This window comes from Aotus nancymaae, unplaced genomic scaffold (genome assembly GCF_030222135.1).
Source record: "Aotus nancymaae isolate 86718 unplaced genomic scaffold, 86718_ANA_hifiasm-v0.15.2.pri h1tg000049l, whole genome shotgun sequence".
NCBI classification, from domain to species: domain Eukaryota; kingdom Metazoa; phylum Chordata; class Mammalia; order Primates; family Aotidae; genus Aotus; species Aotus nancymaae.
In genome coordinates this window covers 15,436,886-15,461,597 of record NW_026988463.1, presented here as the reverse complement: position 1 = coordinate 15,461,597, position 24,712 = coordinate 15,436,886, and the positions used below count along the sequence as shown (strand labels likewise).

General features: G+C 47.5%; 1 protein-coding gene across 5 annotated transcripts in view; it reads left to right on the top strand.

Moving 5' to 3' along the window:
• Positions 1-24,712, top strand: part of CLEC16A (C-type lectin domain containing 16A) — a 236,214-nt gene that overhangs the window by 116,481 nt on the left and 95,021 nt on the right. For all 5 annotated transcript variants that reach the window (XM_021668004.2, XM_012453201.3, XM_064362502.1 and 2 more), the window contains exon 18: positions 3,714-3,834. In XM_021668004.2, the coding sequence (XP_021523679.2) occupies positions 3,714-3,834 (121 nt within the window). The remainder of the gene's footprint in view (positions 1-3,713; positions 3,835-24,712) is intronic.

Genomic DNA, 24,712 nt, shown 5'->3' with positions numbered 1-24,712 from the left:
CCCAGAAGTGGAATTTCTGGTTCAAAGTGTATGAACGTGTTTTTTTCATGACTCTCTGCACGTTGCCAAATTGCTTTTCCGAGGGGCTGTGCCCACATTAAACTGCTTCGGCACTCTTTTAAGAATGACTGACTTTCACAGCTACGTGGCCTCAGTGGGCTTCTAACCTGAGAGACTGTTGCCTAAACTGGGTAGCTTGCACACGCAGCAAAGAACGAGAAGGGTGAAAACTGAGCCTTTGTTCCAAGCCAGCTCCTGGGCTCAGTGCATCACCAGTGCCATCCCGTTGTACTTGCATGGTGGGTGCCCCATTTCCAGAGCACAAGCCTGGACTCGGGCCATTCACGTGCTTACCAAGCCCCAGCTTGAGCCACAGTGTGTCTTGAGCCACCCACCTTCCCCTGCTCACTGGACTGATTTCCCCATGACATTGAGTTTGCCAGTTTGCTTCCAGACTCACTGAAGCAAAGAAACTGGAGGAATGTCTTTATATTTGAGCTTGGTCAGCTGTCATCCTTTTCAAAATCTAACCTGTTCTTCCTGAGTCAGTCCTTCCTGGTATTCTGTGGAAGCCTGAAAGAATAATAATTTCTTTTTCCTTTTTAATAATACTTTTCCATTTACCTCTTTACTTAGCAAAGAAAAGCACTCAATAAAACGCTGGGTCCCAAGCCTGAAATCTTCTGGAGGTCAAGGAGCGTGGTTGGTTGGAAGAACACAGAGCTTGGCATCCAGTTATTCATTGAGTGACTTTGGGCAGGCTGCCTGTCATTGCTCGCCTTTGGTTTCCCCATCTGTAAAATAGGATCCACACAGGGTCATTAAAAGGCTTAAATGAGACCACACTGTACAGCTGGCATAGTACCTGGCAGACCATGGGGAGCCAGAGAGTGGTTATTGTTTTAGGGGGTGGTCAGATGAATTGTATGGCTCTTATGCTCATATTTTAGCTTTCTTTTGTGAATTCACAGAGTTGTGGGGCTGCCCAATGTGACTACCAAACCCTTATAACCCCCCTGTCCCCATGGGAGCCCAGCTTTTGCCTCTAGTGGAGCTCCCAGCCCTGCGGGAATCGGCCCTCCCCACATTCATGGGCGTGGCTTCTCATGTGTTCTTCCTTCTCTTAGGAGTTGGGGCAGGAACCAGGAAAAGTATTGAGGGATTTTATTGTACAGTCTTCCCTCAGTATCCGTGGAGAATTGGCTTGAGGATTCATTCCCCCAAGGATACCAAAATCCACAGATGCTCAAGTCCTTTATATAAATGGCATGGTGTTTACATATAATCTACACACATCCTCCTGTCAACTTTAAATCATCTCCAGATTACTTATAATACCTAATACAATGTAAATGCTATGTAAATAGATTGTTATACTGTACTGATTAGGGAATAATAAGAAAAAAGTTTGTACGTGTTGAGTACAGATGCAACCATCCACTTTTTTTCCGAATATTTTTGATCTGCATTTGGTTGAATCCAGAGATATGAAACCCATGGATACAGAGAGCTGACTGTATGTGTTTTATATTCTATTTTATATTTATGATGACTGTTGATTATTCATGTGTTGTTTGCAGAGCAAAAGCAGATATTGGCCCATATTAGGAGCTAAATTCTGAACTTTATTGGAAGTTTACAGTTGTTCAGAGTGATGGGCTACAGAAAGCCACACATTTCTATTTTCTTAGCCACCTGCTCTGGTCCTGAGTGAGTTATTTGCCTTCAGAACCCCGAGAGGAATGGAGGTTTGGTCATAGAAATGGGCATCTCCTTGACTTGGACCTGGGCTGTGATGGGCCTTTTCCTTTCTTCTTCATCCTCGTGGTCATGACTTCTTGAGAGCTCAAGCTGCCAAGTATTTCAAGTGACCACCCAGGTCTTGGGCCTTCGGTACTTGGGCTGCCATGGATGTTTAAGTTTCCTAGTGCACTTGGTTAAGCAACACAAGTGTCATACATTCCTGAATTCACACCCAGCTCAGCCACTTAGCAGATGTATGAACTGAAATTGTCCCTCTAGCTCTGTTTCTTTCTCCATCAAATCTTAAAGTTACAATAAGATGTCCACAGTTCCTGCCACAGAAATTGTGCTTAATAAATAGAAGTTCTTTTGAATGTTTTAATGGAACTACACTTTTTTTTCCTGATTGTTATGGATGTCTTTATGAAGACTGTACTTTTAAAAGCTGTTAACAATCAGATATGAATGCTACCATCACCATCATCATCATTGTAACATGAGAGCTGATCTTTATCTAGTGCTTTATATTTTACTGAGGACTGCACTGCCTTTGCATAGGACCAGGAGATAGGATTGCTCTTCCAGTTTCAACATTAGGAGATTGCTCCAAGGTCTCCCACTGGTTAGGGCCCAAGGCAGAACTGGGTGCAAGCAGGCTGATCAGCTCCTCATTGACTGGGGTATGAGGAGGCAGTGTGAGTGCATCTCTTTGCAGACAGTAATTTGTCCCCTTTGTAGTTTTGGAAGGCACACTGCTGTGTAGAGGGCACCCTCCCCTCATCTAGGTCCAGACTGCAGCCCTCAGAGCCGTAAACAAGAAGACCCAAAGGTGCACTGGGATTCGCCTTTGCAGCTCCCTGGTGGTGACACTGGTTTGTCCCCCTACCCCACTGTGCTGGCTACTTTCCCTCCTGCGTTATCTCAGAACCTCCTAGCAGGCCTGTAAGCTATCATGCCCATTTCACAGATGAGAAAAAGGAAGCTCACAGAAGTCAGGGGACTTGCCCAGCCTAGTGGAGCTGGGAATCTGATGTAGACCTCGTCTGTCTGACTCTGGAGCTGTCCCCCTCGGGCACTGCACCCTCAGTCAGGCCCAGCAGCTGTGCATCAAGGAGAGAGGCCTGCAGGTAGCCTCTATCTGTGGACTGAGGCCAGGGACTGCCCCTCTGCCTCCTGGCTCTGGTTGGTGGGCAGGGCTGGAGGCTGCTCTCTGCACACACTCTTATGGCTGCCGGGACTCTGCTTTGTTTCTGCTCTTTGGAAGTACCTGGTGGTCACACAGTTCTGACCAGACACCACTTCCATGGGCCAGGAATCCCTATGCTGGCGGATCCACCTCTGCCCCTGCTCTGCTGGCTGGGAAAGCCTGAGGGGCATTCAGGGAACCAGGGTGACTGCCCACCTGCCAGGTGCAAAGTCTCTGCCCCATCAGCAGCACACTCCCTGTCACAAGACCAAGGGACCGGGAGTTAAAGAGACTCACCCAGGGGTAGGATTTTTCTCAGGTCGCAGGCCCTGCAGACCACAGGGATTTCATTTCACCCTCTTCTGTCTGGCTGGGACAGACTTGGGGTATAGCCCTTGCTAGAAGTATGGCTTGGGGCAGGTCACTTCACCTTCTTAGATCTCAGCTACCCAGTCTATGAAATGGGGCTGACTGTTGGGCAGGGCTATTACAAAGGTCACCTGATACTTGGGGACAAGGTCCTGGCAGATGACAGTGCTCAGTTCAGGTAAAGTAACCCAAACCTGAACCTGTGGATAACTGAAAACAGGCTACTCCCCCTTTGATTTCTTTTGTCTTGCTGTAAAAGCAAACACCAGAATCACAATACCTGAAGCAGTGGGCTTTGTGGTTTTTCTTTCTTTTCTTTAAGTGGAGAGTCATTGTGTAATTTCTTGATGTGGGGCATCTCACTGAAATGATTCTGCAATCTCACTCTTCTCTGCTCTCTGAACTGTTGGTCTAGGCCATCCGGGTATTCTTCATGCTGCGTTCCCTGTCACTGCAATTGCGAGGGGAGCCCGAGACGCAGTTGCCGCTGACTCGGGAGGAGGACCTGATCAAGACCGACGATGTCCTGGATCTGAGTGAGTTGGCTGCTCTGAGTCACAGCAGGGGGCTGGGTGACATGGGACATGGGACCACTCTGCTGATCACATGCCGCTGGGAGGGTCAGTGTGCAAGCTGCATTTTGTATTATCGTTGAGCTGTGACCATGAGCCAACAGTGTGCGTGTCCCATGCACTTTTTGAAGAAAAGGCCCCCAGGTTCTTTGAGGTCAGTCCGAGGGTTCTGCTTTCGCAACCAACTGGTTCTCTTAAAAAGTCTCTGCAGGGCAACTGGGGGCTCAAGCAAGGATGAACAAACTCCAGGGTTCCTGCCCTCCCTATAAACATAGTGGCACCAGTATGGTTGATTTTATATATTAAGCATTTTCTATATGATTCCAATGATAAAAGGGTTCTACTGCTAAAGAAAGAAACTCGTAAAAAGCAAATCACCAGTGTTGAGGTAAGGATGAAAGCTTTGGAGGCTGGAGAACCATGTGCTCAGCCCATAACCTTGAGCTGCTTGTTCTACTGTGTAGTGCTGCCTCAGTGTTCTCATCTGCAGCATGAGGCTGAGCTTTAAAGGAGACAGTGGGCATAAAGCCTGACCGTGCTCCTGGAACGCCTCTCATATTTGTATAGCTTTCTCTTTCCTCCATTTGCTGCAGGGCACAGGCACACCAATGAGCGGCATGGTTTTCTGTTTCTTAATGGCGTTGTGGTATATTAGGAGTCTTTGGTTATATGAGACAGAAAACCCAACTTAGGCTGGCTTACAGAAAAGAAAGGGAAATTGGCTTATGTCACTGGGAAGTCCAGGAGTTAGCTGCCTTCAGGCATGGCTGGATCTGGGTGCTCAGTGTCATCAGGAAGCTGCTCTGCTCCATCTCTGAGCTCTGCTTTCCTCTATTCCAGCTTCATCCTCAGGAGGGTTCTCACCAAGTAGTGGCAAGATGGCCATGAGCAACCCCAAGATTTGTTCAGCCAGCTAAGCAGCCCTGATGGAAAGAGAGCTGCTCTCTCCCTTTAATTTTCTCAAAGTCTGGGGTATTGGCCTAGCTTGGGCCATCCCTGAACCAGCCAGTGGTCAGAGGAATGTGACTCACTGATGGCCTAAGCTAGGGATGCATGCCCAGCTCTGGAGTTGGGTAGGGGGCACTTCCTTTTGAACCCCATCACTTGAGAGAGGAAGGAGACAGCCCTCAAAGGAAAATCAAAGAAGGGATAGTGACTGAGTGGGCAGAAAAAGCTCAGGCCCCTCTCTGTGGGGTTGTTGTTGCTGTTTTAAATCAGCTTTATTGACGTATAATTTACATACAAAAAAATTCCCCCAAGCGTTAGTATGTAATTCAATGAGTTTTGACAAAACTATGGCGTTGTGATCTAGACCCTGCTCTGTATTCCCTTGAATAAATGACTAGACCGCCACAGCCTGTTTCCTCTTCTGTAACATGAGATGGTCTTATAGTACAGAGTTGTTTTGAGGATTGAATGAAATAGCATATGAAATATCTGACCAAGCATGGTGCCTACTGTGTAACTGTGCTCAGCAAACTGTAGTCAGTATTACAGGAGATCATGCATGTGAAGAGCATAGCACGCCGCCTGACACGTAGAGGTTCTCAGGGAATGAGGATTGCATGTTACATGGTTGTCTAGTTTCTTTTTCTGGCCTTCTTGTTTATGTTTCATCTTTCCCTTGGAAGAATAAAGAAGCTGGGACTTCTCTCCGCCCGCTGTCCATCTCCTTTGGCCCTTTCGCCCTTGAGAAATGGCCACAGGGATCTCTCTAAGGGTTTAAATTGATCAAGTTGACTGCAAAGAATCGTAAACCAGTCTTTCTCTGATTTGATTCAAGGAGAGAAAGGCTTGCTTTAAGGGTGGGGGCTTGGGGGGGGGGGCACTTCATCAGGGCAGCAAGAATGTTTGCATCCGTGAAATGGAATTAAATTTTATGCTGGGAATTCACATTCCTTCCCTCCTTCCCCTAGGAATGGCCTGCTGAAATAAAGGTTAAAAGTTTTTCACTTATCAATTTTAATTGATTAGATTGCTAGTTGAGATCACTTAACTGAGCCTTTTTGGGTAGTTGGTCATTAAGAAAGTAATGGCTGTTTGTCTTTGCCCAGCCTCATTGCAAATTATGTCTTTTGCTAAAGAGGGTGCATTCAGAAAATACTAGCAATTATGGATGTTAAAAGCACATGGTACTAGAATAAGATATACCTGTGTTGTTGTATTTGTTTTGTTTTTTGTTTTGTTTTTGAGGGAGGGATTGTAAATGCTGGAGCTTCTCCTCACCTACCATTGCGGGGAAGAATCACCCTGCTTTTCAGTCTGACCAAATACCTTCTGTGTGTACAAAATACAGGTGAACCCGTTCTTACTTGCTGCATGACTGGAAGCTGGGCATGCTTTTGTCTCCTTGATGAGGGGGAGAAAGCTGACTCAGGGAGAATTGTTAGGGACTGGTCACCGTTCTCCTGACTTGATGTGGTCTGCTAGGCTTAAAGGAGTGCTATCTCCACACAGCAGGAAGACACAGCATAAAGCGTATTCACTGCCCTTGTCACACTTCAGTCAGAAATGACAGCATAAAGGATATTCCCCAGAAGCCACCACAAGTGCTTGCTGACCAGCAGCAGGTCTCCGGGCCAGGTGTGACAGGCGAGCTCTGACATAAAAGGTAGCTTCTCAAAAAAACAAACAAACAAACAAAAAAGGTGGCTTCTCATGGGAAGCCTCAAAGACATGGCCACCATGCAGGAAAGAGACAAACTGGTCATGTTTAAAGTGAAGCCTGTTTTGTTTTTCGCTAGAGAGGAGAGTGTCACAGGGCAGGGGTCAGGAACTGGCAGCCACGCGTGCCACATAGGCTGGAGTGATGGGGGACTGGGGTGGGAAGAAAGGAGGGAAGAAAGTGGAAGGAAGTTGAAGGGAGGGAGGGATTGGAGGAAGAAGGGGTACGGGAGGGAAGGGAAGAGGAGAGGAACCAGATAAAACAGTAGATTTCTAGAAGAAATAGCGTCATGAATCTCCATACACCCAGCTCTCAGCTTCAGTCGTTTTTACTATTTTGCTAAGTTTTATTTTATCTGCCCTTCCATCTATTTTAAATACACTGCTTACCCACGCAGTGTATTAAAGCAAATGGAAGACATCATATTATTGTATGTAGAAATACCTCTAACAGAGAAGACTTTGCATTGTTCCTCTCAATGGAATTGGTTGCCACCGTTTGCAAACCAAGTGCTTCCCAGCCCCAGCTGCCAGTTTGGGCTGGAGGCCAGGGTGCAGGGGCCTGTAGACAGGGCCTGTGCTTACCTGTATGCTGGTCTTGTTGACATTTGATTTTGCAACCACTGGTGTCATTGGAGTAATCAGCTTTGCAATCTGCCCCAGAGTCTTCATGCCTGTAAGGCTCAGTGGCCTTACCTTTGAAATGGTTCTAGGGTTGGATGTGGTGGCTCACACCTGTAATCCCAGCACTTTGGGAGGCCGAGGTGGGAAGATCACTTGAGCTCGGGAGTTCAAGACCAGCCTGGGCAACATAATGAGACCTCATCTTTACTAAAATAAATAAAATAAGCCAGGCATGGTTTTGTAGTCCCAGATAGATGAAGGGCTGAGGTGGGAGGATCTCTTGAATCTGAGAAGTTGAGGCTGCAGTGAACCCTGATCATGCCACTGCGCTCTAGCCTGGGTAACAGAGTGAGATCCTCTCTTAAAAAAAATAAAAACAAAACAAAAAAATGGTTCTAAAAGACTTTCCAAGGAGGGCTGTTGAGCTCAAATGATTATCACGTGTAAAGCCCACGGCACCATGCTTGGCACTTAGTAGGTGCTCAGTGAGTGGGAGCTGGCCGCATCCCTGCTACAGGTGCTGAGCACGCAAGCTGTGACTCATCCCACTGGGCTTCATGGGGCTGTCATTTTCTGCTTAAGCAACACTCTGAGAACGGTATCTGAAACATTCAAGTCATCGCCCAGATGATGGCACTGTTTTGAGGGGTAAGAAAGATAGCTCTGGCTGCTTTGGCCAGAGGAAGGGAGCTATGTCCCATCTAGACTGTGGGACTCCCTCCCTCCAGTCTGCTCCAGACCAAGGACAAGCAGGCTTTGAGGAGAAACCACAGATTCCTTGGGATTGACCTCAGAGCCTCCTTAAAGGATTTTGCCTGTTTCCAAATATCATGAGCAACCGCAGTAGGAGAGAAATCCGTCCATTATCCATACACTCCAAAGAGATCCTGGCAACCAGGCGTGTTCAGTGTCCAGTTTCCTTGCAGCCTTCTTCTTGTGGGCACCTGACATTCACACAGTTGCAGCCATAGCATGTGCTGCTTGTATCCAACTTGTATTCTGATTTCTAAAATCCATTCATGAAGCCCATTCAGTGAAAACCCATTCATGCATTCAACTATTTGTGGAGCACCTGCTATATGCCAGGCACAGTGCTAGGAGCTGAGATGTGAAAGTGAGTAAAAGCCAGACTTCACCTCTGTTCTTGGGGTGTTTCCATTTGTAGGGGGAGGGAGAGGATGGAAGGAGCAGAACAGTGAGGAGCGTGGACTCAGGGGCCAGACTGTGCCTGGATGGGATTCCTAGCTTTGCTGCTTTCTGCTTGCCAGCTGTATTACCTTATTACCTTAAGGGAACTGAGTCTTCTGGCGCATCCCTTTCCACATCTGTAAAACAGGACTTGCTGGGAGGAGTAGATGACTATTATCTGTGCTGTGCCTAGAACGGTGCCTGACAGAATTGTGGAGAGGCAGGGACCAGGAGTCAGTGCTAGTGGGCAAAGAGGTACAGGACAGTCTGGATACATTTTATGACAGTTGGCAATGATGATGCTGGAGAGCTCTGTTGACTCTGGGGTTCTGAGTTTGGAGCAATCCAGGTGGCAGGGGCTGTGAGGATGATGAGTCTGTCATCAGCAGGGCTGGTCCTGGAGGAGGAGCTGGTTCCAAGCAGAAGGTGCTGAGGTTGGTCGGCAGCCAGGTGAGAAGTGCTGTGAGGGAGCTCGGCCAGGATGTCTGGGGGGCAGGTCGGAAGCCTCCTCACTACTTCAGAGATTTCAGAATGCTTGTGTTTAGTAGCCTGCATGATATTCTGTTGTCTGAGGCTTCTGACATAACCATTGGGGTCATTTCTACTCTCTCCTGGCATAACCTAGCTGACTATCCCTCAAAATATCCTCACAACAGTGTGTTAGAATCCTGCGTCACATGGTGTGTAAGGGGAGTCCCGAAACCTGCAGAGAAATGTCTGTGAATAAGCAGACTTCTCTCTGTACACTGGGTCTGGCACTCTCTCAGACTTGGACACACTTCCCAGGGTCTGGGGGTCTGGACCCATGAAGTATAGAACAGTAGGTCCCAGACCTTAGGATTTCATAGCCCAGAAGAGTGCCACAACAAAAATAAAGCAAAGCTTTTGGGGACAGATTGCCAACTTTGTTTACCAAGTAGTCATTTTTTTAAAAAGCATTTATAAAATTTCATAAAAGACTTTTAATATTGTTAATATTGAGTAGGGAGCACATCATTTCAGAACGAGGTCCAGTCTTCCCAAGAAACAACAGTGGCAACTATATATACATACTGTGCTTTAATGGGGAGTGGGTGTTTGTTTTTTTTTTTAAAGCAAGAGCAGACCAATTACTAGAGCAAAAGCCCCTGTCTCTGTCTTTCCAAGCGCACAGTCTTATTAGGGAGGCAAACCCCAATCACGGCAGCAGAGATCAAAATCAGATGGCCACTGTGTTTCCTGTTGTAAGAGCAGGTGATGGGGTTGACCTGGCCGGAAGTCAGGGAAGCTTCTGAGGGAGGGACCCATTTGAGGGCTGCAGCGGGGTGTGGGTGCCAAGAAGTGTATCTTAGGTTAGTTGCTGACGTTTTAAAATCAGGATATTTTGTCATAAAAACCTTGCTATCTCTTTGAATATGCGACAGTGACAGTCTGTCCACACAGGGCCGGTATCCCCACAGGCAGCAGTCAGTTGCTCCTCTTCACGGGGTGAACCCTTCTCCCAGCTCCCAGAGTCTCTGCTGAATTCCAGACCTGATATTCAGCTACCTGCTTGGCATTTCTTGGTTACCACAAACACAAGACTTGAACTTTCCCACAAAACCTGCCTCCCTGCAGCCTTCCAAACTCAGTTGGTGGCAGTTCCATACTGGTGGCAAAACCATGGACTCATCTCTGACTCCCATCTTTCTCTCAAGCTCAACTTTCTGTTGGTCAGCAGACCTATTCAGCTCCTTCCCCAAAATACAGTCAGCCCTATGTATCCTTAGGTTCTGCATCTGAAGATTCAACCAACCACAGATTGAAAACATTTCTATTTTTATTTATTTAATTTAAAAAATTTATATATTTTTTGAGATGAGTCTCGCTCTTTTGTCTAGACTGGAGTGCGGCGGCATGATCTCAGCTTGCTGCAACCTCCACCTCCCAGGTTCAAGCAATTCTCATGCCTCAGCCTCCTGAGTAGCTGGGATTACAGGTGTGTGCGTCCATGCCCAGCTAATTTGTGTGTGTGTGTATTTTTAGTAGAGATGGAGTTTCACCATGTTGGCCATGCTGGTCTCAAACTTCTGGCCTCAAGTAATCCTCCTGCTTTGGTATCCCAAAGTACTGGGATTACAGGCATGAGCCGTTGTGCCTTGTCATTTATTTATTTTGAGAGAGGGTTTCACTCTGTTGCCCAGGATAGAGTACAGTGGTGTAATCACGGCTCACTGCAGCCCCAACTTCCCAGGCTCAGTTGATTCTCCCACCTCAGCTTCCCAAGTTACTGGAACTACAGGTGCGCACCACCCAGCTAAGTTTTTATATTTTTTATAGAGACAGGGTTTCACTATGTTGCCTCAGCTGATCTCAAACTTCTAGGCTCAAGCAATCCACCCACCTTGGTCTCCCAAAGTACTGGGATTATAGGCATGAGCCACTGTGTCTGGCTTATTACTATTACTTTTTTTTTTTTTGATGCAAGGTCTTGCTCTGTGATCCAGGCTGGAGTATAGTGGTGCAATCATAGCTCACTGCAGCCTCCAACCTCCAGGCTCAAGCAGTCCTACTCCCTCAGCCTCCTGAGTAACTGGGATCACAGGCTCATGCCACCATGCCCAGCTAATATTTTTTTTTCCTTTTTTTTTTTGAGACGGAGTTTCGCTCTTGTTACTCAGGCTGGAGTGCAATGGCACGATCTCGGCTCACTGCAACCTCTGCCTCCTGGGTTCAGGCAATTCTTCTGCCTCAAACCTTCTGAGTAGCTGGGATTACAGGCACGCGCCACCATGCCCAGCTAATTTTTTGTATTTTTTAGTAGAGACGGGGTTTCACCATGTTGGCCAGGATGGTCTTGATCTCAACCTCATGATCCACCCGCCTTGGCCTCCCAAAGTGCTGGGATTACAGGCGTGAGTCACCGCGCCCGGCCCTCCAGCTAATATTTTTAAAAATCTTTTGTAGAGGTGGGTTCTCACTATGTTGCCCAGGCTGGTCTCAAATTCCTGAGCTTAAGCGATCCTCCTGCCTCAGCCTCCCAAAGTGCTGGGATCACAGGCATGAGCCACCATGCCCAGACTGAAAATATTTTTAAAGACAAACAAAAAAAAAAAACCCAAAACAATGTAACCATACAAAATGAACAAATTTTAAAAACAGTACAGCATAACAACTATTTACGTAGCCTCAATTTGTGAGTTACTATAAGTAATCTAGGGATGGTTTAAAGTATGTGGTAGGATATGCATAGGTTATATGCAACTATGATGCCATTTTATATCAAGGACTCAAGCATCTGTGGATTCTGGTATCCTCTGAGGGGTTCTGGAACCAGTCCCCATGGATATGGAGGAACAACTGTATAGTCAGGATCTTACCATCTCTCCCAGCTTCTCCCAGCATTTTGTTTGAACTGCTATCATCTTTTTTTTTTTTAAGATAGAGATGAGATCTCACTGTGTTGCCCAGGCTGGTCTCAAACTCCTGTGCTCAAGCAGTCCTCTCGCCTTGGCTTCCCAGGGTACTGGGATTACATTCATGAGCCATCTCATCCAGCTGTGCCATTATCTTTTGCCTGAATTATTGCAGTAGTCTCTTGCCCAGTCACTTGCTTCTGCTCTGTCCCCTAGAGTTTATTCTCAGCAGCATGAATTATCTTCCTTTTAAAGAAAAAGCCAGATCATGTTCTTCATTTGTTCAAAGTGGGCTGCCATCCCATTCTGAATGAAAAACAGACCTTTACCCCCGAGGCTGATCGTCATCTGGCATCACCTCCCTGTCTCTGCTTCCGTGCTCTTCTTCAAACACACTTGGCATGTGCCCACCTCAGAGTGTTTGCCTTAACTGTGCCTTCTCACCTAACCTGCAAACCACTTGTTTCTCAGAACAAGTACACTGGAGGGCACCATGAGGCCCATCGAAGCTCACATGCGAAAACCATACCCCAAATTCTTGCTCCATGTTTGAAGTCCCACCCACATCGCCCTCTTTGTTTATTCTTCATTTGTGGATGAAAGTGAGTATCCTAAAGATTCTGCAGAATCCCAGTTCCTAGCATTCTGTGTGCTTCACCCCAGCTTACTTGCAGACAGGAGCTTTTAGGCAGATTGGAAGTCCCTAGCTATTTTCATCAGCTTGCCTGGAGATTCGTTTCCAGCAAAAGTATTATAAAGCTCCCCAAGCAAGTATATGGTTTGATTGTCAGTCTGTGAAAATGTGAGCTCATTGATTGGCTTCTCTTGAAAGCCAGTACTAGTTTTGTGGTCCTGTCTGTGAGTTCTGGAGAATTCTGTATGTTGGCTTATTTTGCTGATGACCCAGGCATTGTCATGTGCCTCTCATCTTAGTGAAAATGAGAAAGACAATGAAAAACAAATCCAGAATGTGGAACATTCCAGAAGATAGCTGACTAGGGCTTTTCAAGAATGTAAATGTTGTGGAAGACCAATGGTGGGGTGGGGAGTAGGAGTACTGTTTCTAGATAATTGAAACAGAGAGACATCACAGCTGTCAGCCTGGACTGATCTTGGATTGAGGGGAAAAAGTAGCCTTAAAGGGCATTTTTCTGCAAATTGAGGACATTTGCATATGGATTGTGATGGAATAATATAATGGGGGTCAGTATTACATTTCTTTTCTTCCTTTTTTTTTTTTTAAGAGATGAGGTCTTGCTCTGTTACCCAGGCTAGAGTGCAGTGTTGAAACCTCAAACTCTTGGGCTCAAGTGATCCTCCCACCTCAGCCTGCCAAGTAGCTGTGACTACAGGTGTGTACCACCACACCTGGCTAATTTTTTTTTTTTTAAGATGAAGTTTTGCTGTGTTACCCAGGCTGGTCTTGAACTCCTGGGCTCAAGCAGTCCTCCTACCCCAGCCTCCTGAGTGGCTAGGACTACAGGCAGAGCCCTCAGCCTGGCTAATATTACATTTCTTGAGTGTGATAATGGCATTGTGTATCTGTGGGAGTGTGTTCTTCTTATTCTTAGGAAGAATGGGCTGAAGTGTGTAGGGGGTCAAGTGTCTGATGCCTATAATGTTGAACTGATTCAGAAGATAAAACCGTGTGTGTGTGTATAATGAGACAGCAAACAAATACAGCTGACTGTCAACAAGTGATGAGTTGAGGGGAAGGGTACATGTTTGTCTATTACACTGTTGTTTCTTTTTGAGATTGGATCTTGTTCTGTCACTCATGCTGGAGTACAGTGGCACAGTCTTGGCTCACTGCAGCCTCAAACTCCTGGGCGCAAGCAATCCTCCCACTTCAGCCTCCTGAGTATCTGGGACTACAGGTATGTGCCACCATGCCTGCCTATTTTTTTTATTTTTCATGGAGACGGGATCTCATTATGTTGCCCAGGCTGGTCTCAAACTCCTGGCCTCAAGTGATCCTCCGGCCTCGGCTTCCCAGTGTGCTGGGATTAGCGGTGTGAGCCTCTACACCTGGCCTATTATACTATTCTTTAAACTTTTGTGGACGTTTGAAAATCTTCAAAATAAAAAGGAAGAGACAAGAGAAAGAACTAATCCAGTCCTTGAAAATCCAACATTTAATAGGTGGGAAGTATAATGTTTAGGAACTCAAGACCCAGATTTAGAAAAGCCTGGGTTTTAATTCCTGCTCTGTGACCTCAGACAAATTAATTAACCTCTCTGAGCCTTTCTTCCTCATCTGTAAAGTGGGCTATTAGTGCCTACCTCAGGACTATTCTGTGGATTAGAAGAGAAAATCCATGAGAAATACTCAGCCTCACACCAAGTGTACACAGGTATTTGTAATAGAAACAGTCACTAGAATTCATCCTCTTGACTACATATTGGGCACTGAAATGTGTCTGTCCTCCTTGGAGGGTTCTTTGAAGGAATCCTAACAAAGCACAGCCTCATGACTGCTTCTATCCAGGGGACACATTGAAAAGCGGAGGAGGTTACACAGGCTCGTTAACTAGATGATAAAGTTCTTGGAAAGATGACTTTCAGGAAAGTGGGTGCCGTCTGATTGAAGAGCTGAAACCACAGGGTGGGATGGGGACTTGAATCAGACTCAGATGGCTTCTTGGGGGCAATTTAGTTCAAGTATCCAGGCATGGGGCCCTGGAGAAGCGGTTTGCTTAGTGCTGACTCTGAAGTGGACTCATGTTAACGTGAAACCCGAGAGGCAAGTTTGTATATGGCATTTGAAGAGTTGGATTGCAAGGCGAGTGTGGTTTTGTGGCACTTTGGCCTGTTCTCTGTCCCTACTCCCGGGGCCCCATGTTTTGTCTTTAAAGGGAGCACAGTCTGCAGTCCTCATGGGGTCACTCCACAGGTAGATATTTAATGCCCATCATCTGACCTGCTGACTTGGAATCACTCCCAACGCTCCTCCCTCCTCCAACCTCACGATTTGGGGGTCACCAGTTCCCTGGGCTCGACAGCTCTGCCCCATCCCTGGTCTGGCCTCTCCACACCTCTCCGCTGCCCAGTGTCTCCCCTGTTCTACCCCAGCCCATGGCCTTGCCCCATGCTGCTTCATCCACCCTGATGCCCAGTTTGTAAAAGGCACCTAACCTGCCATCATGCCACTGCTTGTAAACTCTCAGATCCCTGCAGTGCAGCAGCCTGAGCTAGCCTCCACACTCCTCGTCTGCTGTGTGTCTTGCTGCATCTGCCTGTGCAGGGCCGAGCATTGCTCACGGGCTCCTGGATGCAACCTGCCTGCCCTTGTCACCCCTGCCTGGATGGCCCTCCCAGCCTCCTTCCTCCTGCTCCACGTGCCTTGTGTACATTCCATACATCCCCTTACCACTCTGTATATCCCTAGGGCCTGGCACGTAGTAGACACTCAAAAAAGGCTTCTTGAATTGAACTGATTAAAGCTTTGCAGTCACTGTAATTCTTCATAAACAGTGAAGGATTTTCATTAATATGGAAGCAGCATTTCTAAATCTCATCTTGAGTAATTTGAGGCAGTGGGGTTGTGAGTTAGAAAAATGATGTTTGTTCATTGTTACCATATATTTGAATAGTTAGGTTCTCACTGCAGACTTTTTCCCCCGATAATGAAATATATAAAGAATCTTAAACTCATCTTGGCATTTTCTAAAAATGTAGATTGTTTTGATTTCAACAGTTGAGCTACCCTAAATTATTTAACCTCTCTCAGGGCTAAAATGCTTCTTTCTTTTTCTTTCTTTTCTTTTTCTTTTTCCTTACCCTACTTTGAAACTAGCATCCTGAACTCAACAGACTGGCAAAAAAAAAAATCATGTTTCAATTAAACCACCAATTCTGTAATGAAACAGAAAACATGGAATTCACAACATTTCCCCTCTCTCTATGAATTAAGCTTCTTCCCTGTGTACTTGACAAATAATGTTGCTGGCCACTTTTCAGAAATGAAGTAGAAATACGGAGAAATGAAATTTGTATCTTATAAACTGACTGGAAATGTGATTATAATACAGCTGTCAGTTTTGTTCAAGTGGAAAAATTTTAAGTAAATCCAATTGCAGCATTATTTGGTTCTTTTAAAGCAGGGTGATGTAGCTGTTTCCTGCATATTGATTATTTGATTGGTACCTGTCTGCTGGCCCTATTTTTTTTTTTGTCTCAGTAGCATTCATTGATGCGGTTTAATGTATATTCCTGTAATCTTTCCCTGTTTTATAAACCTAAAATCATAATTGAGCCACATTAGAGAGACATGTTCTGCTGAGATCACAAGGTCACCTAATGACTGTGCCCTCTTTTGTTTGTGATTTATTGAAATGGTTCTAGGACAGTTCTTTTGAAAAACACATAAACGCGCATGCGCGCGCACACACACACCCACACACACACACCCACACACACACACATTATTCTTTTTTCCTCCACAAAGCAGGATTTCTAGATTCAATTCTATGCATTGGAGAAATGAGGCATTTGAGTAGTAGAGACTGTTTAAGCTTTTTTGCCTATTGAAATTAATGTTTTTAAACCAGGCACAGTGGCTCATGCCTATTATCTCAGCACTGTGAGAGGCTGAGGCAGGAGGATTATTGGAGCCCAGGAGTTGGAGACCAGCCTGGGCAGCATAGTGAAACTCTGTCTCTATACAAACTTTTTCAAAAATTAGCAGTGAGCTATTACTGCACCACTGCACTCCAGCCTGGGCAATTGAGCAAGAATATTTTTCTCAAGGAAAAATATATATATTGTTTCTACTGAAGACACTCTACAATTTAAATACTTTTTCAGAATACCAATCCTTCCCACACATTTGGAAATGGGACCATGGTTTTGATTTCTCACATAGGAAGGGACTTAGTGGCTTAGATTTGCCTAAAAAGCAGCAACTTCTGAGGCACATCAGCCCTTGGGATGTGGACAGGTTCTGGGTGCAGCTGCATCAGAGGGCTTCCACGGAGGGTCGGGGTCCTGCTGGCAGTTGAGTCCCAGCCCAGCAGTACTGTGACCTTGGGGGTGTGTGTGTGTGTGTGTTTTGAGACATGGTGTCACTCTGTTGCTTCTGCTGGAGTGTGTGGCACAATCATAGCTCTCTGCAGCCTTGAAGTCCTGGGCTCATGGGCTCCTCCTGCCTCAGCCTCTAGAGCAGCTGGGACCACAGGCATGCACTACCATGTCCAGCTAATTTTTAAACGTTTTGTAAAGACAGGGTCTTGCTATGTTGTTCTGGCTGGTCTGAAATTCCTGGGCTCAAGCGATCCTCTTGCTTCAACCTCCCAAAGTGCTGGGATTACAGATGTGAGCCTCTGCATCTGGCCTTGGCATGTTTTTTGACCAAGAGGAGGATGAGCTGCTTGGGAGGATGACATGTCAGGAGGATAAGTTAGTGCCTGGCATCTTGATAGAGCCCAGTTGACAAAGCCTGGCAAAGAAACTGGCTTTGGGTTTCTCATCCAAACCCCACTACTTCTCTGTCAAGAAATGATCACTCTAGTTGTTCAGCCAAACCTTAGAATATCCTTGCTTTTTCTCATCCCTGTGACCAAACTCTTGGCAAATTCTGCCAGCTCAAGCATCACATAGATAGAGAACCCAGCTCCTTCTCACTGCCTTTAGCTCCCCCTGCAACTGGTGGGGACTCTGGCAACTGGGTCTAGGGGGCCAATTTCCTCCTCTGCCCTGTCCTCACCAACAGCCAGTAGCATCCTTTTAAATAGACGTCAGACCCTCCAGTGGTCCTGACTTCCCATCATGGTGCCAGCTCACTGAACTATATATACCTCTCATTTGCTCCTCACTGTGCTAGCCCAGTCATACAGAGCTTGGGAGATTTCCACCTTGGGCTACCAGCTTCATGGTGCCCCAAAACCCCCACTCTGCCCCACAGGGCTGCCAAAGCCAGCCTCCTTGACAACATCTGGCTGATGGGGAGGAGAGAGCAGTGAGAGCTGCCACAGAAAACAGGAATTTGTGGGGGAAGTGGGGTTGAGGATTAACGTTGAGTTTCAAGACGTCCCTCACTCCAGCCCACTCTGTGAGCTGTCTGGGGCTCTGCCTACACACAGCTCCTCACCCTGAAGCTGCTGGGTTCCCCTGCATCACACGCCCACCTTCCCCAGTGAACCCAGCCACCAGATTTGACACAGGATCCGGTGACTGCTCAGGCTTCGGGAGGGGAGGGTTGCCTTCTGGCCCTGATATCTGATCAACCACAGAACACCCAAAACAAATCTCGAACCAGTGACAGACAGTGCGACCTTTAAGGAAGGTGTAAGTCAGGAGAAGGCCATCTCCCCTATACATCAATTCTCCCAGCCCAGGAAGCCGGCCTGCCACTTGCCCCAGAGCCTGGCCCAGCTGCCAACCGGGTCCACCCTGCTCTCAGCCAGTCCACACCCTCCAGCCCACCCCAGTGCCCTTTGGGGAGAATAGGAATCAGGAAGAATGGAGCAGCACTTCCTCCTACCCTCCTGTAGGAGGGCGATGGGTTCTATGCAGATCAGGCAGAAATGCTGAGAAGTATCACCTTGAATCCAAATAAATCCATCAAAATCGAGGCTTGGGAAGCACCTGACATCACATGGACTGATCATCACAATTTCTTTATTTCAAAACAAAGAGCAGGGCCAGGCACAGTGACTCAGGCCAGTAATCCCAGGGTTTTGGGAGGCCGAGGTAGGAGGATCGCTTGAGCCTAGGAGTTCAAGACCACCCAGGGCAACATGGCGAGACCTTTTCTCTACTGAAAATGAAAAAACATTAACCAGGCATAGTGGCATGTGCCTGTAGTTTCAGCTGCTCAGGAGGCTGAGGCAGAAGGATCACTTGAGAGCTGGGGAGATTGAAGCTGTAGTAGTGAGCTATGATTGAGCCACTGCACTTCAGCCTAGGGGACAACGTGACACCCTGTCAAAACCAAAAAGAGCAATGTCCTGATTTAAGACTTAAGAACTCTGGTGGAGGGTGTGAGGGTCTCTGTGTTACTGGTGACCAGCACAATGCATGCCGCTGCAGGTGGCCTGGACAGATTTTTCAAATGAATGTCAAATGTTGTTCATGCTTCTAAACTTTTAAGAAATGTACAGAATATGGCTGGGTGGGATGGTGCATGCCTGTAATCCCAGCACTTTGGGAGGCCGAGGCAGGCAGGTGGATCACTTAAGGCCAGGAGTTAAGACTAGCCTTGCGGCCGGGTGCGGTGGCTCACGCCTGTAATCCCAGCACTTTGGGAGGCCGAGGTGGGTGGATCACGAGGTCAAGAGATCGAGACCATCCTGTTCAACATGGTGAAACCCCGTCTCTACTAAAAAATACAAAAAATTAGCTGGGCATGGTGGCACGTGCCTGTAATCCCAGCTACTCAGGAGGCTGAGGCAGGAGAATTGCCTAAACCCAGGAGGCGGAGGTTGCGGTGAGCTGAGATCGCGCCATTGCACTCTAGCCTAGGTAACAAGAGCAAAACTCCATCTCAAAAAAAAAGAAGAAGAAAAAAAAACTAGGCTTGCCAACATGATGAAACCCCATGTCTACAAAAATATACATGGCACATGTGCGCACACGTGTGTGTGTGTGTGTGTGTGTATAGAGAAATGTAAAGAATACTAAGCTTGGAACATGTAAAAGCATAAATTGTCATTTTTATTTTGACCTGCCTGAAAATAGAAGTGAAAATGCATTTGCTGCAGGGGAACCGCTCTAGGGGCTTCTGATTTGGTCCTGGGCCAGGGCAGGGCTGTGGCCAAGGGTGAAGGTGGGTGGTGGGAAGGCCCGTGGTTTCTAACACAGCAGGACTTTGAAAACAATCTGTACCAAGGCCCCACTCCAGAAGGTTCTGAGTCACTGGCTCTGGGGAGGAGCCCTGGCATCTGTATTTTCAACTGTTCCCTAGAGGATTCCATTGCATAGCCAGTGTTGAGAACCATGGGGTTAGACAGAGTGAGGAATGTTCTAGAACTCAGCACTCAGTGTCTACTTTGCTGCTCTCCATGAATTCTGGTTCCCTCTAGGAACTCTCCCTGCCCACCTGCTAATCAGCCAGAGGCCATGAAGGAGGCTGGCTTTGGTGGCATGGGACAGCAGTCACATCTAAGTTCTGAAATCAGTCGAATAGGTGGAAACCACCTGCCCTCCCAGTCACCCTCACAAATCCCTCATGGGAGAGTGACATTTCTTATTGAGGAGTGGGTCCAGCACAGCCAGTCTGAACTGCAGGGCTGCAGTAATGTCGTTGAGCAGGTTTTAGAGGAAAAGATTGGCCATATCAGATAAAATCCTGGTTTCTTTACCACGGAGAATCATGCCTGGCACTTTGAGAGGCGTTCAAGGGAGAGGCAGGAAGAGTAAAGCCCATGAGGGAGGCAGATTCCCATTGGCCCCTAAGGCTCCCTCGTGGGTCTGGCAGCCAGAGAGGACTGTGGTATTTAAGCTGTTATGCTTCTCTCCCTCTCCTGTCCACCTTCCTGAATGTGCTCCTAATTGAGAACCACCTTCCTAATTGAGTGTGTGGAAGTTAACCTTGCACACAGTGTGCCTCTACTAATTTGAAGACAAATCACTTGCCCTCTTCAGCCTTGGGCACCATGTGACTGAGAGAGGAAGGGCCTGGGTAATATGTTGGGCCTCCTGGACGGCTCCCCAGCCCTGCAGCCCTGCAGCCCTGCAGCCCCACGCACAGCTACATGTGTGCTCAGAAGGTAGCTGAACACGCTCTGTGCTCAGCCTTGTTTATAATCACTTGCTTGGGCTGGGCAGGAGATTCCCCTGCAGAGCTTGAAACTCCCTGCAGCACTGAAACCCCACCCATCCCTATCTCTTGTGGTTGTCCGGAACCAGTGCCAGTGTTGGAGATGGCCTGTTCTGTTTCAGGCAGAGTCATAAAAATGCCTTAGGAGCAGAGACTGTCCAGGCCAGAGTCAGACAGCCAGACCAGGGAGGCTCTGAAATCGATTGGGCTGAGCTGGCCTTCCCCAGTCCTCACAACTTTTTAGTTGTTTGCTAATAATTAACAGCTAAAAGTTCTCATCTTATCTTCCCTCCATCCTTTGGACTGACTGGGATGCCACCGTTTTTTATACTAGGTTCAAGGTGAGATAGACCTTTCTTTCCTTTTCCTGCCAAATTCTCATGTAGAAAAAAAGTCCCGTGCAACTTCCTGGTCTTTCAGCTTGGCACATCCACATTATCTTTTTGCATTTATCTTTTTTTTTTCCCCTACCTATACCCTGGCCTTCAAATTTTATAATATGCTTTGCATTTTTCTAAATGCAATTGGGGTTTTCCAGAGCTGTGCAAAGCCAGGAAATATGCATGTCATTTAAATGACTCCGGTTAACCTTTAGCCTTTAACTCATTTCTCATAAAACTCACCTCTCTCCCAGCTATGGTTTACATTCTCCAGAGCAGTAAAACTGATGCACATCTACAGCTTTCACTGTTCCCTGCTGGGCCCCCTTCCCTTCGCTGCCTCCAGTCTGATAAGCCATGGTTCTGGGAGTCCGAGCCCTTGAGCCAAGGGTTGTTCTGAGGAAATGTGAGTTCCAAGCAGTGTCTAGCAGAAGGTTCCAGGCTAGATTTATGCAGCCCTTGTCTAGATTCTGGGAAATGTGAGTCCCAGGCAGTGTCTAGCTAGATTTCCAGGCTTGATTTATGCAGCCCCTGTCGCCACTTCCCAAGGTCTCCTAGGGCCCCTGGCTTCAGCGGCTTCCCTTCCTATCATGGCATCCTGTTTCTGTCATAGCACAGTAACGATAATAGATCCCATCCATTTCCCACCAGAAACACAAACTCCAGACTGCAGATGGCACACTTGACTGTAGGTAGGGACTCCAAGTATTTCCTCACCTGTTCCTGTGCCCATCCCGCCATCATTTGCTGAGTGGTGGGCACTGTGCTAGCCACCAGAAACACAAGGACAGGACACAGCCCTCCTCCCTTCAGGCATCTAACACAGTGAGGCACTTCAGCAGGCGGGTACAGGTGCTCTGCTGGAAACTGCAGGATCAATAAGAAGAATACAGAGTAGCTGGGCCCTTGCTAGGGGTGGTGGGTAAACAGGGACAAGAATTGCTTCTGGGAGTCTGAGTCTTTGAGCCAAGGGTTGTTCTGAGCCAGGGTGCAGCAGGCAGACAAGCTGGGGAAAGGTCTTCCAGGCAGAGGGGCATCCACAGTGAAGACACACAGGTATGTTTGGCTACCAGGTCCGTAGCCTGCATTGGAACAGTGGGCTGTCTGTTAGTTTCCTATGGCGGTTGCTACACATTTCTACAAACTAAGTGACTTAAAACAACACCCATTTATTCTCTTACAGCCCTGGAGGTCAGAAGTCTGCCATGGGTCTCACTGGGCTAAAGTCTGGGTGTTGGTCCTTCCTGGAGGCTCTGGGAGAATCTATTTTCTTGCCTTTTCTGGATTCTAAAGGTCACCTGTGCTTTGGCTCCTGGCCCCTCCTTTCATCCTTAAAGCCAGCAATGGCAGGATGAGTCTTCACACCGCATGTCTCACCTCCTCATCTGCCTCAGTCTTTCACTTTCAGAACCCCTTCTGATTAGATTGTGCCTGTCCTGGTAATCCAAGATAAGCTCCCCCAGCTTATCAGGGGTCTTTGATTCAGTCATACCCATGAAATCCCTTTGGTAAGGTAGCATGTTCACAGGTTCCAGGTATTCAGGCATGGGCATCTTTGGGGGCTATTACCGCCCACCCCAGGTGGGATGTGGAAACTGGCAGCAGATGGGGCTGGAAAGGTAGGCAGAGGATCTGCAGGACGTGCTGCAATTGAAGCAGCCCAGAGAACCAGGCAGATGAACAGGCAGGGGACAGCTACCCCTCGGTTGCTCTTCAGTTGTATGGCCCAGTCCCCACCTCCTGCCCTGTCCTTGGCAGATCCCTCTGATCTTGCAGCCCCAGTGCAGGGTGGAGGCATGACCAGTGGGCCCCTGGGTCTCAGAAACAGCAAGTTTCTTTTGTCTGAACAGAAGAGCCCCACTTTGGTGGTACAAGTTAAAATTCTTCCCTCAGCCCCTCTCCACCCTACTCCCATCTCTAGGATGCCCCTGGTCTGTGCCCCGTGACATTCCCAGGTTGCCTCCTCAGTCCTGGACACCCAGCCACATATTGCCCTTCTTGCCCATCTTCTCCATCCACTCATGCCCTTGCTGCTGGGGTGCCTCCACGTAGGGATCCCGCATGTAGCTTCCTTTTTGCCCTGAAAGGCTCAAATGTCCTCCTCTATGGTCATCTGACACCTCCCCTCCCCACCTAGTCATGAAGTACCCACTCCCTGGATTCCTCAAGCTACAGGTCGCTATCATTTCTTCCAGGACAGCAGTTCCAAGCCAGGAGAGCATAGGGGTTCTCTCCAGCCAATTTGAGCCAGGAGGAATTTTAACTAAAAGCTCAAATTGGCTTTCGAAAGAGGCCTTTCTCCAGGAAAGGATTAGAGAGTTCCAGTGATTAAATGGTCCACTGCAGAATGCCAGTCCTTGACCAAAGTAGTTGGATTTTTAAATGAAATGAAATAAATATGACTTTTTGTTTTTTCAAGAAATGAGAACAAAAACAGCAAGGTGTGATGGTGTGCACCTGTAGTCCTAGCTACATGGGAGGCTGAGGTGGGACGATCGCTTGAGTCTGGGAGGCACAGGTTACAGTGAGCCAAGATGGCACCACTGCCCCTCAGCCTGGGTGACAGAGCAAGACTCCGTTTCAAAAAAAAAAACCCAGGAAAACACTGTCAACCGTGTTGGAAAAACATTCTGATTCAGGCCTCAAGTGTATGTATGAGAAATGAAGTCCTGTGAAGGTTCACGCATGTCTTCCTTGATTTTGATAGCTCTTATTAAACAACAAACCCACGGTAACCTTAGAAAATGTTTGTGTGCACATGTGAGGGTGTGTGCATGCACGGGCATGCATGTGTGTATGTGCATGTGTGTACACATGGGAAATTGTGACAGCATCCTCTGTAGAAGTGCAGATCTGCTCGTGGAGTTCCTTACCCCTGCAAGGCCAGGGCCCTAGGCTCCCGGGTGGCTGCCACTTCCCCATTGACGCTGTCCTTGCCAGAAGAGCCAGGACCCCGTCTTTCACTTCTCTTCCTCTGTGAGGAAAGTGTTTCTCTTGAAAATGAGCCAGCCCACCCCTACTCCTGATATTGGGTGATACCAAAGACAGGAACTCTTTTGGGTTAAAACTTGGGGTTTTAATCCCAGCACTTTGGGAGGCCAAGGTGGGCAGATCACGAGGTCAAGAGATCGAGACCATCCTGGCCAACGTGGAGAAACCCCGTCTCTACCAAAAATGCAAAAAAAATTAGCTGGGCGTGGTGGTGCGCACCTGTAGTCCCAGCTATTTGGGAGGCTGAGGCAGGAGAATTGCTTGAACCCGGGAGGCGGAGGTTGCATTGAGCCGAGGTCGCGCCACTGCACTCTAGCCTGGCGCCTGGTGACGGAGTGAGACTCTATCTCAAAAAAAAAAAAAAAAAAACCAAAAAACTTAGAGTTACAAGTAAGACTTGATGAGGCTTACGTCCCAGTGGGTTTACTGGTGAATTGGGAATGAGTGATGTGTAAAGGCAGCGGAGCAGCTGTGCATGAGGTCAGCAGCTGTTTACAGAGGCCCTGCTGTGTCCCGGGCCAGCCCAGCCCTGGGGATCCAGCTAAGTTGTCCCTCTCTCTGCTCTACATCTCTCTTCTGGAAGGAAAGGAATGCTTTCTTCCTTTAAGGCCTAAGACTCACAGCTAGATTGAGGTAAAAGTCCTGCCTGCCCTGAATATAAAATTTTAAAACTTCCATATTTGGCGGTTCTATACCCTAGTTTTGTTTAGTTATGTGTGGGTGTGGGGTTCTATTCAGCACTGGAAATTGTGGGAGTCCAGCTGTGCATGAACAGCTTCTCCACCCAGTCAGGGAGAGCGGGAGCTCCCCATCTAGGCTTAAGGTTGCAGCTCTTCCTCCCATAGAGTTGTGGTTTACCCTCA